This window comes from Puntigrus tetrazona, chromosome 11 (assembly GCF_018831695.1).
Source record: "Puntigrus tetrazona isolate hp1 chromosome 11, ASM1883169v1, whole genome shotgun sequence".
In the NCBI taxonomy this organism is placed as follows: Eukaryota; Metazoa; Chordata; class Actinopteri; order Cypriniformes; family Cyprinidae; genus Puntigrus; species Puntigrus tetrazona.
Genome location: NC_056709.1, coordinates 11,108,511 through 11,125,278, shown reverse-complemented (window position 1 = coordinate 11,125,278; position 16,768 = coordinate 11,108,511). Strand labels below are relative to the sequence as shown.

General features: G+C 39.8%; 1 protein-coding gene across 1 annotated transcript in view; it reads left to right on the top strand.

Annotated features, from left to right (window-relative positions):
* The first annotated feature begins 255 nt into the window (after positions 1 to 255).
* The window catches only part of LOC122354292 (heterogeneous nuclear ribonucleoprotein L-like), a 26,491-nt gene continuing 9,978 nt past the window's right edge, over positions 256 to 16,768 (top strand). The window contains exons 1-6 of the mRNA XM_043252462.1: positions 256 to 582; positions 11,346 to 11,464; positions 12,659 to 12,896; positions 13,445 to 13,530; positions 14,475 to 14,571; positions 14,672 to 14,744. Of these exons, the coding sequence (XP_043108397.1) occupies positions 409 to 582; positions 11,346 to 11,464; positions 12,659 to 12,896; positions 13,445 to 13,530; positions 14,475 to 14,571; positions 14,672 to 14,744 (787 nt within the window). The 5' untranslated portion in view covers positions 256 to 408. The remainder of the gene's footprint in view (positions 583 to 11,345; positions 11,465 to 12,658; positions 12,897 to 13,444; positions 13,531 to 14,474; positions 14,572 to 14,671; positions 14,745 to 16,768) is intronic.

Sequence of the window (16,768 nt, the reverse complement as noted above, 5' to 3'; positions counted from 1 at the left end):
GATTGTGAGTCATCATAACACTGAAGCATAATTTATATTTTACACACTGAACGTAATTCCTTTGTAAAGGAGACTATTATCTGTACGAGCAGCGTTTCGGGTGATTACAAAGTAACGCGAAGTTCAAAGTGATTATTATAATTATCGTTAATGTTACGCGTGCCCCGCTCTCAGCCAATCAGCGCCGCCGCCCGGACTTCACTCACGCGCCGCGGCCAATCGAAACGCGGCGTGACGTCAGAGCCGCAGTGAGCGAGGAGCGAGGGCGTGAGCGCGCAGAGCTGTTGCCGGATGAGAGATCAGAGCAGCACATGAGCGCGCCTGCGTGCGTGTGCGCTCCGTTCACGTCGTCTTCATCATCCTCCGATCATCGATCGATTGACCGATTGATTGATTGATAGATACATCATGTCCGCGCTGGAGGAGTACGAGCGCGCGCCCAAGCGCCTGAAGGTGTCCGCCGAGGATGAGGAGGAGCTGGAGGAAGGCGAGGAGTCAGACTCAGCATCCGCGGGGCTCATGGGTGACGATGAGGAGGATGAAGGGCAGAGCAGAGCGCGCTGGAGCTCCGCGGACAGGAAGGTCAGAGCCGCATCACTCCCCAGCACTGACCGGCGAATAGAGCCGATTCAGATTCAGATTCAGATTCAGATTCAGATTCAGAGCGCTGGACTCACATCACGCGCGTTTAGTGCACGATGCCAAAAGAAAAGAGCAATCAAGAGAGGGAGCCAGAAAGACGAGAAACAGGAACACCGACGTGTGTGTGTGTGTGTGTGTGTGTGTGTGTGTGACCCTGAGCACAATATAATAATTCATCTTTGCATTGCTGCGTGCTTTGCTGAGATACGACTATCATTCAAAATCTGGAAAAAAAAAATCTAAATATTGAAAAAAAAAAAAATCACCTTTAAAGTTGCTCAAACGACGTCTTTAGCGATGCATATTAAACATAGTGAACATATATATAGTGATCTATTTAGGGCAGGACGTGTGTTAAATCTCTTCATGGTGCATCACGCTTAATGATTTCTGGCTTGAAAGAAAAATGGATCATTTTAACCCGTTTTATATTGTTGTCTGTTGCTACAGATATAACTGACTTCTGTGCTCTAGACTATATTTATATTTATATATGGAGTGATGTGACACGTGATGCATGCCAAGACTCTCCTAAGATTAAAAATAAAAAGGTATCAAGAGAGGAAGCCAGAAAATGTTTAAACATGTAGAAAGGTTTATGATAGAAACAGCAGGTCTGTGAAGAACGTGATCTCTCTGGAATTCAGTGAAATTCATTTCTATCAGGGATGCTTTACTTATTAGTGCATGTTCCCTGAGTGTACCTTAAAATCAAAACTCCTGAATCGTTTACATACGAGCGAATCTTTTAGAATGAACCCCTTTTAACTCCTTATGCAGAAATCATAAAAACAAAAACAATGCATTTTTGAAAAAGATCCTTCCTGTTCACATGCGTGAAAATAATCAGTTTCTGTGTAATAATCGGTGATGTATGAAGAGCTGCACGTGGCAAGGAGACCGTTTAGGACCATGGTATATATTAAAGTTAGTTCCCTAACTAGGCAGCATTTGATCGGCTCGTTCTGATTCTCTCCGATCCCGTGAGCTACACGTCTGTTTTTATTTCTATAATCAGAACACAGCGGCTCGTTCCTGTTTGTGATCTTCAGGGTTTCTGTTTCTCATGATTCCTCTTTGCTCTTGGCCTCACGCACGGAAGTTGAATCCAGTGGCGTGAATCTGAAGAGAGCGCATCGCACACATGAACACGTTGCGTAATGAACGTAATGTTCACGTTGGTGTCTCGTGAAACGACGTAAGGCTATCTCTCAGGACGGCGAACGTGAAGACCCTCGCTGAAAAAGCAATGCGTCGCTTGAAAAAGTAATCTGATTAGGTCTTTTAAGCGAGCTCCAGCAGGCATTTTTGGTGCATGTGATCAGGTCTGGTTTATTGATAAAGCAATTTTCACGAAACGTCATTTGAAAGCAGCACTCAAGCGCTTGAGATCTTCTGTGTAGCATATATTGACCGGTGATCACACACACACACACACACACACACACACACACACACACGAGCCGATCCCATGATGCATCTCTCTGTCTGACTGACCAGGCCGTCCAGTCCTCCTCCTCCTCCTTCTTCTTCTTCTTCTTCTCCTTCTCCTCCTCCTCTCTTCTTCTTCTTCTCCTCCTCCTCCTTCTTCTTCTCCTCCTCCTCCTCTTCTTCTTCTTCTTCTTCTTCTTCTTCTCCTTCTCCTCCTCCTCCTCCTTCTCTCCTCCTCCTTCTTCTTCTCCTCCTCCTCCTTCTTCTTCTTCTCCTTCTCCTTCTTCTTCTGCTGCTGTCAGATGGTCAGACGGAGTCCGTGTGAAGCTCTGAGCGGAGTGTGTTCACAGAGGAAGCGTCTGGAGACATGCTTTGGTTTTCTCAGATTTTAAGGTCAGATCTGTGAAGTCCCGGGCGAGCGGATGACCGGGTGACGTTCAGAAGCTAGAGAGCGGTGAGCGTGAGAAGAGTCAGAGCAGATAGAACCGAATCACACGTGGTTCGTGAAAAGACGGAAAAGTCACACGTTTCTTTTGAAGATGTTACAGCATGAGTGCTTCACTGTACAAGGTTCAGTGCATCAAGGTTTGCTGTATTCTAACCTAAACGTGTCAAAAATATGAACAATATAGCAGTCGCTTTTTAAAGAATGGATCCTGTGGTTTTAACAGAGCGTGCAGAGAGTCAAAATATTCAAAACTATGAATCAGTTTGTTCAGAATTTTAATGAATCCGTTTACATTCACGATCAGCACACACTCACACACTAAAGGAAGCGTGATTTTATACTTGACCTATTTTAACATGGTCCTGGTTTTTACCCTAAAAATCATAGTAAATGTAATAAAAGGTTTTTTTATAAATAAATAAACACAGAATTATATTTCGCCGTTTAATTTATTTTTGCGTTAACATATTATCTACTAAATGCATAAAAATGCATTGCATTATGAATTAATTTCTGCACAAGATAACAGTGTTAGCTCTGAATCTTAAACCAGCGTTTTTTAGTACGTTTAGCGTGAAAAAATCGAAGCATGTGTTCATTTTAATTAAGAGAACACAAAGGATGATGTCGTTTTCATTTAGATGCGCGAAAAGTACTTTGATTTTTACTAAACATTACTAATATTTAAGCGAGGCCAGACGCAAACACATTATTGATCGTTTGAGTCGTTTTTAGCCCATACTTCTTCTGACCTGGTTTTCTCTCGGGGGTCTGTGGTGAGTCCAGACGCTCAGAAACACACAGACAGACTGAGGAAGTCCTGATCGTTTGAAGACTGAGTGTCTTTCATTGGCTGCTCATGTACCTCCAGCAGACCTGATAGCGTTTCCCGTGGCCTTTATTGATATCAGCACCGTTTACTGCCAGAGATACGCCGGGCACTGCAATAAAATCAAACGGCTCGGGTGGGCGGCGGCTTTGCATCCATAATCTGCTCTCTTTTAATGTGTATGCTAACGTCTGTCTGCCGGAGCGTCTCGGTGGGCGGCGGCGTCTCTGGAGTCGTCTGGATCTCAGCGGGAGAAACAGGGTCACCTGACTCGCCCGACTGACAAATGAGCGCCTGAGCGTGTGTGTGTGTGTGTGTGTGTGTGTGTGTGTGTGTGTGTGTGTGTGTGAGTGTGTGTGTGTGTGTGTGTGTGTGTGTGTGTGTGTGTGTGTGTGTGTGTGTGTGTGTGTGTGTGTGTGTGTGTGTGTGTGTGTGTGTGTGTGTGTGTGTGTGTGTGTGTGTGTGTGTGTGTGTGTGTGTGTGTGTGTGTGTGTGTGTGTGTGTGTGTGTGTGTGTGTGTGTGTGTGTGTGTGTGTGTGTGTGTGTGTGTGTGTGTGTGTGTGTGTGTGTGTGTGTGTGTGTGTGTGTGTGTGTGTGTGTGTGTGTGTGTGTGTGTGTGTGAGTGTGTGTGTGTGTGTGTGAGTGTGTGTGTGTGTGTGTGTGTGTGTGTGTGTGTGTGTGTGTGTGTGTGTGTGTGTGTGTGTGTGTGTGTGTGTGTGAGTATGTGTGTGTGTGTGTGTGTGTGTGTGTGTGTGTGTGTGGGGCGTCCATCTGCTCCGCGGGTGAACGGCATACCGTAACGTGCGCTGCTGTACACGGCAAAAAAATGATTTTCTCAGCGTTTGTGATCCTGTCTGGGAAGTCTTCCTGTTTTCTGCCTAAAATCGTCCTTCTGTGAAGGGTAACCTTGATATGTTTGAAATGAGAGTGAAATCAATGGTTGAAGTCCATTTTCGAAGCTTGTTATCTCGAAATCGCATTTTGAGACGTTGGTCTGGTTTTCACAGATAGGGACGCAGTTTCTTCAGAAAACAAAACACAGTATTTGAAGTCTTTTTACTTTTACTTCCTGAATCTGTAGATAACCAGAAAACAAGACAAAAATACTAAGGAAGAAAATCTTTAGTGTGGTTTAAAGGCAAGACGCTGGAGGCCAAAACATGGAGGGCTGTGTTTCTCAAACGCTTTGTAAACCCAAGTAGATTGTAGCTGCCTTGGTTTCAGTAGATGTACGATGTTCTCTAGTTCTCTCGACTAGTGCTCGACCCACATGACGGGCTTGAAGCCGATATCCTGACAAGCTGGGTGGCCGATAACCGATATTGTATTTATTTTAATTAATATTAGATATTGCATTTTTAATTAATATTAATATAATATGTTTGAAATATTTAGAAAATGTATTCAAATATAAATGTGTAAAATAAACACACTTGTATTTTAATATAAACTATTTTTCCCAAATAAAAAATATTTATTACATTTATTTATTTATATTTATTAATATTTATTAGGAAGTAAACGCTGTAATCAACGGGGGACGCTGTATTCTGGGTAGTTTGTGTGAAGCCAAAATAACATCCATATTACAGTAAAAGTAAAAGTTACAGTAAAAATGCCACGAACATGACATCGGCTGAATGCGTAAAGCGTAGCGTTATTTGAAATCACGAGTTTAAAGTTTATTCGTGCGTCTCTAGTTAAGATAAACTCTGCTCATGGCAGCTAGTTTTGTGAATTTAAATGTTCATTAGTCGCTTAACGTTTTGCTTAAATGATATAAATACTGATTGCAAACAAGAAAGCATTATATTACAGCAGTCATTATAATACTGTTTGTGTTCATTTTAATTCCTTTGTTGACCTCAGATAGCTCTGTTTAGACAGAAGAGAGCTCTTTCTTTCTCAGCACCACCTGAATGTATCGGCCAAATAGAAAATCTTTTTAGCCAATGCAGATATTTGAAAAACGCCAACAAGGCCGACATATCGATTAATGTTTGCCGTTTTTCACATTTCTCATTTTTCACTACTTACGATGCTTTGGAGATTTGCTCACATATCACTCACACTGATCTAAACAACATTTTAGTCCTAAAACTTGGTGAAAATGTAGTTTTTTCCCCCAAAATCCCTTCAGTAAAAACTATAAAAAATATAAATAGGAATAAACCTATTGGTGTGTGCTGCTGAAGTGGAGAAAAAAACTATATATATATATAATATGGATTGGGATTGAAATCTAAATAGATAAAGTCTAATAAGACGAGACTCTACAAACTTATCAGTTTTGAGATTTCTCAGCTCTGTTGTGTTTCCATATCTGGTCTCTTCTTTCAGAGAGTCTTTGTTCTCTTCACTTTATCTAGTTGGATCTGAACATTTGGATCCGTGAAGCTCTTACATACACCCAGCCTTTAGGTCTAACACATCAACCAAACCTACAAGAATTTCAAACCTGACTTCATACAGTTTTCAGATTGGTCTTCTGGAAGTTTAAGCAGATGAAAGCAGTTTCTATAGCGTGAACGATCATCCTGGAGTACCCTGAGAGGTGAAGATTCACCCCTAGTTTCTCTAGTTTCTTGCCTTAAAAGATGAATTCACAGAAAATCAACTCTTTATTTCTGAGGAACGTTGGTCTTTGTAGAGAAGAAACTCTCTCGGCAGAGATCAGCACGTTCTTTTATATTCAGCAGAAGAAAGAAAGCGCTACAGGTTTGGAGCGAGTAAATGATGACAGCATGTTCATTTCTGGGTGAATTACTCCTTTAATTGGAGCTGAAAGCGCTGGCTGCTGAAGTCGTTCTCATTAATACATCTTTTATTTGGGTCTCAGGAATGACTGTAAGACAAGCCCGAAGCTTTTCTCTCTGCCGTCGAGGCTGTTACTCAATCCTGTGGTGCGGCGCTCTCTTTGGATGACATTGCATGTCACTTCCTGTTCGTGCTGCTGCTCTGTCGTCGTTTCTGTCATCGGTTTGCAGAGGAAACGTGATGCTATCGATGCCTCCGCGGCCGCGTGGGTATTTTTATGGTGTGAACACTCCCTTAGAGTTGAACTCATGCTTACTTCAGTACACTTCCTTCTCTCCTGCTGATAGGAGAGCGGCTAAAGAGTCAGTCTTTCTTCCGTGAATGTTTTAAAGACTTTTTATATACACTGCATACGTTGGGGCACAACTCATTGAATTTACAGTCATGGATGCCACAGTCTCTCAAAGTCCACGTTATGTGCTTAAGATGCGTTTTTTCTTTCTACATCTTCATTAGAGTTTTAGTTTAGCCTTATAATACCACGCTTTTTTTTTTACTTAAAGAAGAAGCGATCCAGTCGCTCCAAACCTCGGTATAAACCTCATTTCCTCTAAATTGTGTTAATCTTAAAAATTGCAATTATCCAGTGAATAACCAACGATTATGGTTTTTGTCATAATCATGCAGCCCTAGTTTATTAGATTGTTTTATTATTATAAACAAATATAAAACACGCACAACTGAACTGAAACTATATATGCTAGGTTACCTGTCGCACTGTTTTTGAACTAAATCAAATATATTTCAAAACTTTATTCCTTGCATGTATATTCAGATTATATATAACATTAGAATGCTATATAATATTTAGTATTTTCACATCTAGTTGAAAGAAAATGGTAATACTGTCTGTTCAACGTAAAGGAAAAGAAATGAAACTGTAGTGAAGCTAGAGTCTGTGTATCGTGGCACCCCTAATATACACACATTTCTACACGATGGGGTCTTTAACACTCTACGGCTTTCTGGGCAGCACTCAGTTGCTGTTGTCTTCAATGAAACTACGTGTTAATGTGAAGCTTGTGTATGTTTAGGGTGATCTGATGTGAAGTTCACAATCAGTGAAGGTGTCTGTAGATGTGTGACTCCAGAAGAGCAGCTCTGTCTCTGATTCCTGCTGAAGAAGTGAGTCAAGAAACTCTGAGATTTTCAGAGCGGCTCAAGATCTGATGTGTGTGACCAGACCTGAAGACCTCCAGAATCATGAACGTCATTCAGACACACACACACACACACACACACACACATAAACAAACACACACACACTGAGACACACACACATGCATACATATACACACACACACACACACACACACACACACACACACACACACACACTGAGACACAAACACACACACACACACATAAACAAACACACACACACTGAGACACACACACTGAGACACACACACATGCATACATACACACACACACACACACACACACTGAGACACAAACACACACACACATAAACAAACACACACACACTGAGACACACACACTGAGACACACACACATGCATACACACACACACACACACACACACACACTGAGACACAAACACACACACACACACACACACACACACACACACACACACACACACACACAACAGTCTTTAAATCTGGAAGTAATACAGGAAGTATTATTAGTAATATAGTTATAGTGGCAGTAAATTACAGACACACTAAACTGTGAAGCAGGCATGCATTTAAAATAAAGAAACCTTATAATACAACAAAATGTTATCTTATATTAAAAATATAGAATACTTTTCCCCCTTCTTTTTATGTTATGAAATGTCCTTCTTTCTTATAGAAAATGTTGTCTTAATAATAAAAAAATATAAAAAGTAAATACATCAGTGAATACAATCTACATTTTTTGTGGTCTCATAATAAAAAGTAGTTTGTTTGCGTCTGATGGTTGGGCTCGTGATGTTCTGATTCAGTGATGAAGCTGTCCCTGCGCTCGGTCACGAGGACGTGCTGCTTGTGTCTCTGCCTTTGAATGTCACCCCAAACAATTCATTTCACCAATTTGTGTAATTCAATTCAGTTCAATCGTGTGTGATAACATAAGAGGCAGATTCACGCCGTCTGAAGACCTGCCGAAGACCTCGTTTAATTAGAGTCAGATGCCTCACACACAGTCATTTCTACTCGAGGTGCAGCACTTTTTCAGAACAAACGGCCAGAAAGTCTTCATAAATAGCTTTATTTTAGCCTCAGCCGTTCTCTTTCATCCCAGCTCACGTTCACGTCGTGTCTGCTGTAGATCAGAACAGATCTCGTGAAGCGTCCTCAACGAATCAAGCCAAAGGTGATGAACGCTTCCAGCTCTCTGTGAAGAAAATGATTCAAACGCTGCTTCCTGTTACTTTTAATTACCATCTAAATTCTGCTTCAATCAAGTAAAGAAGGAATAAATCAAGTATATATATATATATATATTTGATCATATTTATTATTAATCATTAATATTAATCCAATTTAACACATGCATTTTTATATTACGTATTATTTATATAGATAGTTTTTATGATAATTAAGTACAATTTAAACTAGGATTGCTTTTTGCTTCCAGCCTTTTCGTTGTTTAATATTAAATATTATTATTGAATATAATTGTATTATAATTTTGGCCATTTTGCGGCTTATTTTGAATGTTTTACGTTCTTTCATGTGCTGTGTATTATTTAAAGTGAGCTCGAGGTAAGATGGCGCTGGTGTGGAAGTGGTTTGAGTCTGAGAGACAGACAGGTGTTCTTCATCAGACGACCATTTGTTCTTCGTGATTCTTCGTGAAGCTGTTTTTCCGCCGCAGCGCTGCAAAGCAGACGATGGAAAGACGGTTTGATGCTTGCAAAAGAGGAGCAGCATGCAGTGCGTGTGTGGTTTCACGCGGCTTTCACGTAGAAACACTTGGTTCGACTTTTCTAGTTGCAGCTTTATATGGCTGATTTATTATTACGCTTTAAAAAAAGGGCTAGACTTTATAAATGAGCAGCTAGTTTCGACGCTGAATGATTTGATCGACACGTCGACGCTGACTTCTATATTTATTTATGTATTTATATGTAATCTTATGCACCTCTTGAACTCGTTTAGTTGTTGATCTTAAAAGTCACCGGTTCAGTCCTCAGACCTTTTTCAGGCGTAGCACACACTAAAGAAATCCACAAATATAACGAGACATGCTTTGTTTTGAACTTTCTTTCTCCTCCATCTCAGACAACCTTTACATCACTCCGTCACGTCCTCTATAGCGCAGGGAAGTGTGGGACTTTATCTCAGACGTATGTTTTTTGGGTTGCTGCACCAGTATCTCTCTTGCTTCGATTTAGATAGAATTGCTTAGAAGCTGATTGCAATGAAATGTAAATCTAATACTAAGTCTTATGGCTATCTGAGCTTATGGAAACGCTTCAGATGGAGTCAGCTTCTACTGTAATTTATTTGTATTTTTTATTCATTTATTCACTTCTCGTGCAATGAATCGGTTGTGTATTTCTTGTTGATGTATACACGGTTTAAAAGACAACATAAAATATGCAAAAAAAGGGAAGAAAACGATTAGAAAAGTTGAAAGTGATCTTTTAGTCGTCACCGACTCTGCTTCCACACATTTATTAATTGAATTATTTCATGCAGACCACAAAATAGCAATTGATTTACTACTGAGATACTTTTTTTAAGGAAAGGCGCGCATCAGAAGCAGAAATGTCCCAAACCTGTTTAGGCTACACTTTTGCACGACGGGTCACTTCTGATCAGTGAAACTGTTTTTATTGATATATTTGACCGTTTCTGTTGCGAGCCAGTGAGACTACTTCTAAGATAGATTCATCTGATTTATGATCGTGCCGCTGTCTGAATGAGATGAAGACCGTAGCTTTGCTGGGACTCCAGAGACACTCACATGATTCATTAGAGAAGAGAAGAGAAGCTCATCTGTGTTTAGCTCAGTCCACTCAGGCTTCTTGTATTGGAGGAAGGAGGAGAAGTCCTGTAATTGGGCTCTGTTTAGTTTGTCTTCACACGCTTCTCTTTCTATTTCAGAAAAGTGACACTAGTGTTATCATAGTTATAGAACGACTCTTCACCCGAAGCACAGGGACGCTGCTGATTTCTGTCCTCATCTCTGTGAACGTGTTCAAGTGTCATTTACTTCTGAATTTACTCCAGTCTTCAGAAATCAATGCAATATACTGATATGATTATTATCAGTGTCGTGCCGCTCAGTGTTTTTGTGGAATCAGTTATGCATTTTATTTTTCTGGAGTCACAGATGAATAGAAAGAACAGCGTTCGTTTGAAACAGAAATCTTTGAAACGCTGGTGTCTGAGTGTTTCCTCGTGTTCCTCCTCCTCATCTTCACAGAGTGTGTGTGTTCATCCTCCTCATCTTCACCGTCCTCTTCCTCTGGTCTGAGTGTGTCTGCTCACTGGATGAAGACGAGCTGTTCTATGAAGTGTGATGTTTAGAGCTCATCCGTCTGAAGGCTCTTCTGTTCTGAGATGCTGCTTAATGCAGCTGAAGAAATATAGTGCGCTATTTTCATTTGAATGTTTTTTATGATGCATTACATTTTATTTTCAGCATATTTAATGTAACTTTTTAAGCTTTTTTACATTTTTGCTACCACTTTATTTTAATAGTCACCACATAGTTGTTTTATTTGGATCGTTCTGATCTTTTACTTTTACATCATCATGACTTTAAAAGCTTTTAGCGTTTTGTTTGAATTCAGTTTATTTTAGTGCTGTCAAATGATTAGTCATGATGAATCGTCCAAAATAAAAGTTCTCGTTTATGACAAATATGTGTGTGTACTGTGGCTATCATGCCTATAAATACACACACACACACACACACACACACACACACACACACATGTATATATTTAACAAAAATATGTTTAGATTTTAAATATATTTACGTATAATATAAATGATATCAATAATGTATATTCATGGAAATATTTTCAAAGTATATGTGTGTGTGTATATATATATATATATATATAACACACACACATATATATATATATATATATATATATATATATAAAAATAGACAGTAAACAAAAGTGTTTATTCTGGATGTGATTAATCAGAATGAATTAAGTTCCATTGAATTGCATTGAATTCTGTGTTTCTGTGTGTGTTTTTTCAGGACGGCGGCTCCGAGACGCACCGCATCGCTCCGTCTCCCGTCGTTCACGTCCGAGGTCTTTGTGAATCCGTGGTGGAGGCCGATCTGGTCGAGGCTTTGGAGAAATTCGGGAACATCTGGTAAAGCCATGCTTTTATTTGCTCCGATTCTTCAGAGAGATTCGTTCGGTGCCCTTCCCTCTGAACGAACGAACAGATCGAGGTTTTGATCAAAACACATGAAGAGTCATCGCTCACCTTCACAGAAGATCAGAGAGGATCATGGGAAACACTCGGGGGTGTTAGTGTGTGTTTGACCTCAACTGTGCCAGAAAAGACACGGAGGACAGGAAGTGTGTGTGTGTCTGTGTGTGTGTGTCTGTGTCTGTGTGTGTGTGTGTGTCTGTGTGTGTGTGTCTGTGTGTGTGTGTGTGTGTGTGTGTGTGTGTGTGTGTGTGTGTGTGTGTGTGTGTGTGTGTGTGTGTGTGTGTGTGTGTGTGTGTGTGTGTGTGTGTGTGTGTGTGTGTGAGAGACACGAATGGAGGTCATATGAGTGTATTTAAAGTCTGATGAGCCGATCACATGACCCCAGAGCGAGTGAGACACAAATAACATTCAGGTTTTTGTTTATTGTGATCCGCTGAAGCTGAACACTGAAATGAAACTTTTCATGTAGCTGAAACCAAAAAGTAACGTTTATTTTACCATCTCTTATCATCAACGCTCACATAAAAACATTAGCTTTATATAATAATTGAAAGCACTGCTCATTTTAACATCACTGAGATAATATTAAGAGTTGTTAGTATTTTCAATTAGATTTTATTTTATAGTTTTAGTTTTGGTTAAATCTTTAGTAATTTTTATAAATAAATGAAGTCATTGATATCACTATTTCTACTTTCTTTCTTTAGTTTTAGTTATTTTAGTGCTTGGAGTTTTATTTCAGTTAAGGTTTGCTTTATTTTAGGTATTTGTTACGTATTTAGCTATGCGTTATTTTAATGCTTGTTAATATAGTTTGTAATGATTTATTTTCATATTTAGTGTTTTTTTGTGAAATTTAAATCCACTTTTATTCGTTTCAGTTTTGTAGTTTAGCCTAGTTTAAAATACGTATTTTTGGTTATAATTGTTGACGGTTTCGTAGTTTTTGCTAATATTTTGAATTCTACGTTGTGTTTTCCCATTCAGTTTAGTTACATTCTATTGTAGAAAGCAAAAATAAGTTTCTACACTGATGTCTGTACAGTAAAAATGACCGAGTTAGCACCGAGATGATCTTCGTTGTCTGAAGGTCAGCTTGATCTGGTGGTTCTCTCTTCTCTCCTTCAGTTACGTGATGATGATGCCGTTCAAGCGGCAGGCTCTGGTGGAGTTCGAGGAGGTCCAGAGCGCTGACCGCTGCGTGGCGTGTGGATCTCAGGAGGCCGTCTTCATCGCCGGACAGCAGGCCTACTTCAACTACTCCACCAGCAAGCGCATCACCAGACCCACCAACGCAGACGACCCCAACAGCGGGAACAAAGTGCTGCTGCTGTCCATCCAGAACCCGCTCTACCCCATCACCACGGTAACCGCCTCCCGGGATGCTCACTGATGCTCGTTTTAGCCTGAAATAATCAGTTGTGGCTTCTTACCTTTCTTTTCTGAATACTGAAAGATCCAGAGGATTTGGAGGAAATGAAAATAGATACGTGTTTCCTGTAATGCGTCTGCATTAGGCCTGATTCTGCAGACTCTCTATAGGCTAGGAGTGATTATCGGATGAATAATAATGACTTTTTACCAGTACTTATGTAGAGATCTGTACAGAGCAGCCATGAACAAACACTCATTTTCTTTAATTGTTATATTATATATCGTTCCCTCATTTGAATTAAATCATGGGTTTTCTGGGCAACAAAGGGGTAATGTTAATTGCGATTGTATTTTCAAATACAAAGAGCATCATTAAAGTGTTTAAACCGCTGCGTTCAGTGCCAACAAAGTAAAACCATCCCAAACGTAATGATGATGCTGATCAGGATCCTGCTAGCAGCTTTATGTTTAGACGGTCGATCGCGGAAATGATCAAAAATTGCCGCCTTTTTCTAAATAGCTTGTGCTCTTGCCGTTCAGGATGTTTTGTACACGGTGTGTAACCCGATCGGGAACGTTCTGCGCATCGTGATCTTCAAGAGGAACGGGATCCAGGCCATGGTGGAATATCCTTCTGAAGAATCAGCACTTGACCGCCAACCGCTAAACAGAAAAACTACATTTCCCATGATTCCTCTGAGAAATCTTCACCTATCAGGAAACAGGATAATTCTTCCAAAATAATTATTTAGCCCCGCCCACTCCAATGAAGCGCTGCAAATAATGAAGTTAATCATCTCAAAATACCCAAATATTTGCATGTATAAAATATAAAATTAATATTTTACAAATCAGTTTGAAATACGTCTTTATAACAGCTACTCAAATTAGTAGTTCATTTGTACATACATTTTACCATTTTATTTAAATATAATAAAATAATAGTTTTTTTACATTTTTAAAAAGTTTTTATATTATATTTATCAGTTTATAATTACTAAATTAGTAATTGATTTGAAGAAATTAATAAAAAATGAATAAATGATGTAAAAAAAAAAAAAATTAAATCATTTTGAAATTGAATCTAACATAAAAAAATTCATTAAGAGTTTCTGTTATCCCATAAAGGTATTTTTCACAAATAAAGAAGTTAAAAATGCAAATAAAAAAGTAAACGCTAAAATGTAAAGTGCACTAAACTGAGAATCATTTTCTAGATAAAGACAGTTACAGTAGCATTCATTTGAGTTATTATAACGTGAATATGATGCGCAGTTCTTTGATGCAAGACTTTTAAGAAACGACCCTCTAAAAACAGAATATAAAAATCCGTTTCCTGCGCTCGTGAGCTGATGACACAAGACCTTCGTGGCCTGTCTTTAAGACGTTAGGCTCGTCTGAATCAGCTAGTGCTCTCTCTCCCCAGACACGCATTACACACGCTCATTAAATATGCATGTATCCCGGCAACACACGGCTCTAACGAGACGAGCGCGCTCCTCCGGGGCCCGGGTGTGTTGATGTTGTGTGTAAGTGTGTGTTCTGTGAGCTTTTCCTTGACGGCCGTCACGTTCGAATCCATCCAGAACGCTCAGAAGGCCAAAGCCGCCCTCAACGGGGCCGACATCTACGCCGGCTGCTGCACGCTGAAAATTGAATACGCTCGGGTAAATGTGCAGCGTTCACACACACACACACACTCACACACACACACACACAGCGCTGGATCTAACACACATGCAGTGCCGTTGTGCTCTCTCATTCTAGCCCTCACGCCTCAACGTCATCAGAAACGACAACGACAGCTGGGACTACACCAAACCCTTCCTGCTGCGCCGAGGTACGAGTGTGTGTGTGTGTGTGTGTGTGTGTGTGTGTGTGTGTGTGTGTGTGTGTGTGTGTGTGTGTGTGTGTGTGTGTGTGTGTGTGTGTGTGTGTGTGTGTGTGTGTGTGTGTGTGTGTGTGTGTGTGTGTGTGTGTGTGTGTGTGTGTGTGTGTGTGTGTGTGTGTGTGTGTGTGTGTGTGTGTGTGTGTGTGTGTGTGTGTGTGTGTGAGTGTGTGTGTGTGTGTGTGTCTGTGTGTGTGTGTGTGTGTGTGTGTGTGTGTGTGTGTGTGTGTGTGTGTGTGTGTGTGTGTGTGTGATCAGTTTTGTCTGATAAGTCACAGTCTGAATGATAATGTGTGTTTTTTCTCTGCTCAAGCGCGTCTGTCTCTTTAAATTCTTGAAGAGGGATTCTGATTGGCTGTCAGTGTTTTTATCGTTCATCAGATGAAAAAAAAATTATAATTCCTACAATATTATTTCTTTGTGCCTTCATCGTTCTAGTTATATCTGCTGTTCTTTAACACCGAGAATGATTTTTAGAAGTATATGGTTATCTTTTCGTTCTGGTGAACGACGTGGAGCTTAGCACTTTCACCTGCTTTATGACGGTTTACTGAAACTAGTTAAATCCATTAAATCAAATATTTTTATTTATTTGACATCCATTTATGTTTGAATTAATTTATTTAATTGCTGTTTTTAAAATTACAATAATTGTAATTATTAAAAAACTGTTTGTGGTTTTTGTTCCTTTAAGGTTCATGGTTTCAGTTTTTGGGAATCTGACTACTTAAATCATTTAGAGCTTTGTTATTTATAGAAATGTACGTGCATTTTTAAGATTTAAAATATTTCAGTAATACCTGTTTGATATGAAACAAAACAAACAAACATGATAGGTGACACTTTAGCATGATAACACTTATTAACTATTAACTATGACTTTTCCCTCAATAAATCCTTAATGTGCTGCTTATTAATAGTGGTAGTTGTTAAACTGAGGTATTTTGTAGGATTAGGGATGTAGAATAACGTCATATAGAATAAGGCATTAATACACGCTTAATTAGCAATAATAAATGGCTAATATTCTAGAAATATGCACGCTAATAAGCAACTGAAAATTAATGAAGTGACTTAAAATAATGTAAAAAATGCATTTCTGTCACTTTAAAAAGATATATGTAAAAACATTGTTTTAAAAAGATACAATCCAAAATAAAATATATTTATGTATTATATATATATATATATATATTACACATGGGAAGAATCCATTTATTTTTTTATCTTGAATTTTGAGTTAATTTTAAAGTTGATTTCATTTCGCTGCGTGTCTTCTTTATCATGTTCCCTCGTCTTGTAAGTGTGCCGAGGCCCCCGATGGATCTAGATCTCTATAATTAGAGAACAGCAACCCAGATCATCTGGACTTCATGTTGAAGTGTATGCCGTGATCCCGTTCTCCGTGTGTTTCGTGCAGGAGTCTCTCAGATCCGTGTGAGATGTAGGTGTGTGTGAAGATACCTGCGCAGATTCACCCTCAAACTCCCCCTTCATGCGAGTGCGTGGGTCTGAGCGGTTGCTAGGGGCATCGGTGCGGTTGCTAGGGTATGGTGTGAGGTTCTTAGTGAGTCTTTCAGGAGCAGATGGCCCATAATGCAGTGTGGCGCATTATGTTGCTTCAGTCACGCGTGTGTTAGCCGGCCGGCGGTGTAAACAGTGTTATCAGCGGCGTTCAGACATCGATTCTCTGCGCCGCTTCGTTATTGACTGAAGATAAGAACTCTCAGGCTAATGTGAAGACGTTCATCACAGAATATTAATGAAGGTGCTGCAGGACCTCTGTGTTAAAGCTCTCTTCCTGTCTGTGTTCTGGCGCGCTCAGCATTCTGTGCTTTCCGTCAGCACTTTGTAGAATTAGAAAAGAGACGAGCGGAGGCTGATCGATCTTAAGGTTTAGACCAACTGATGAATATTAACATGACCTTGTTTTAAGGGGAGACGCTGTAGGCCTTTGTTTTTTGTATGGATTGATC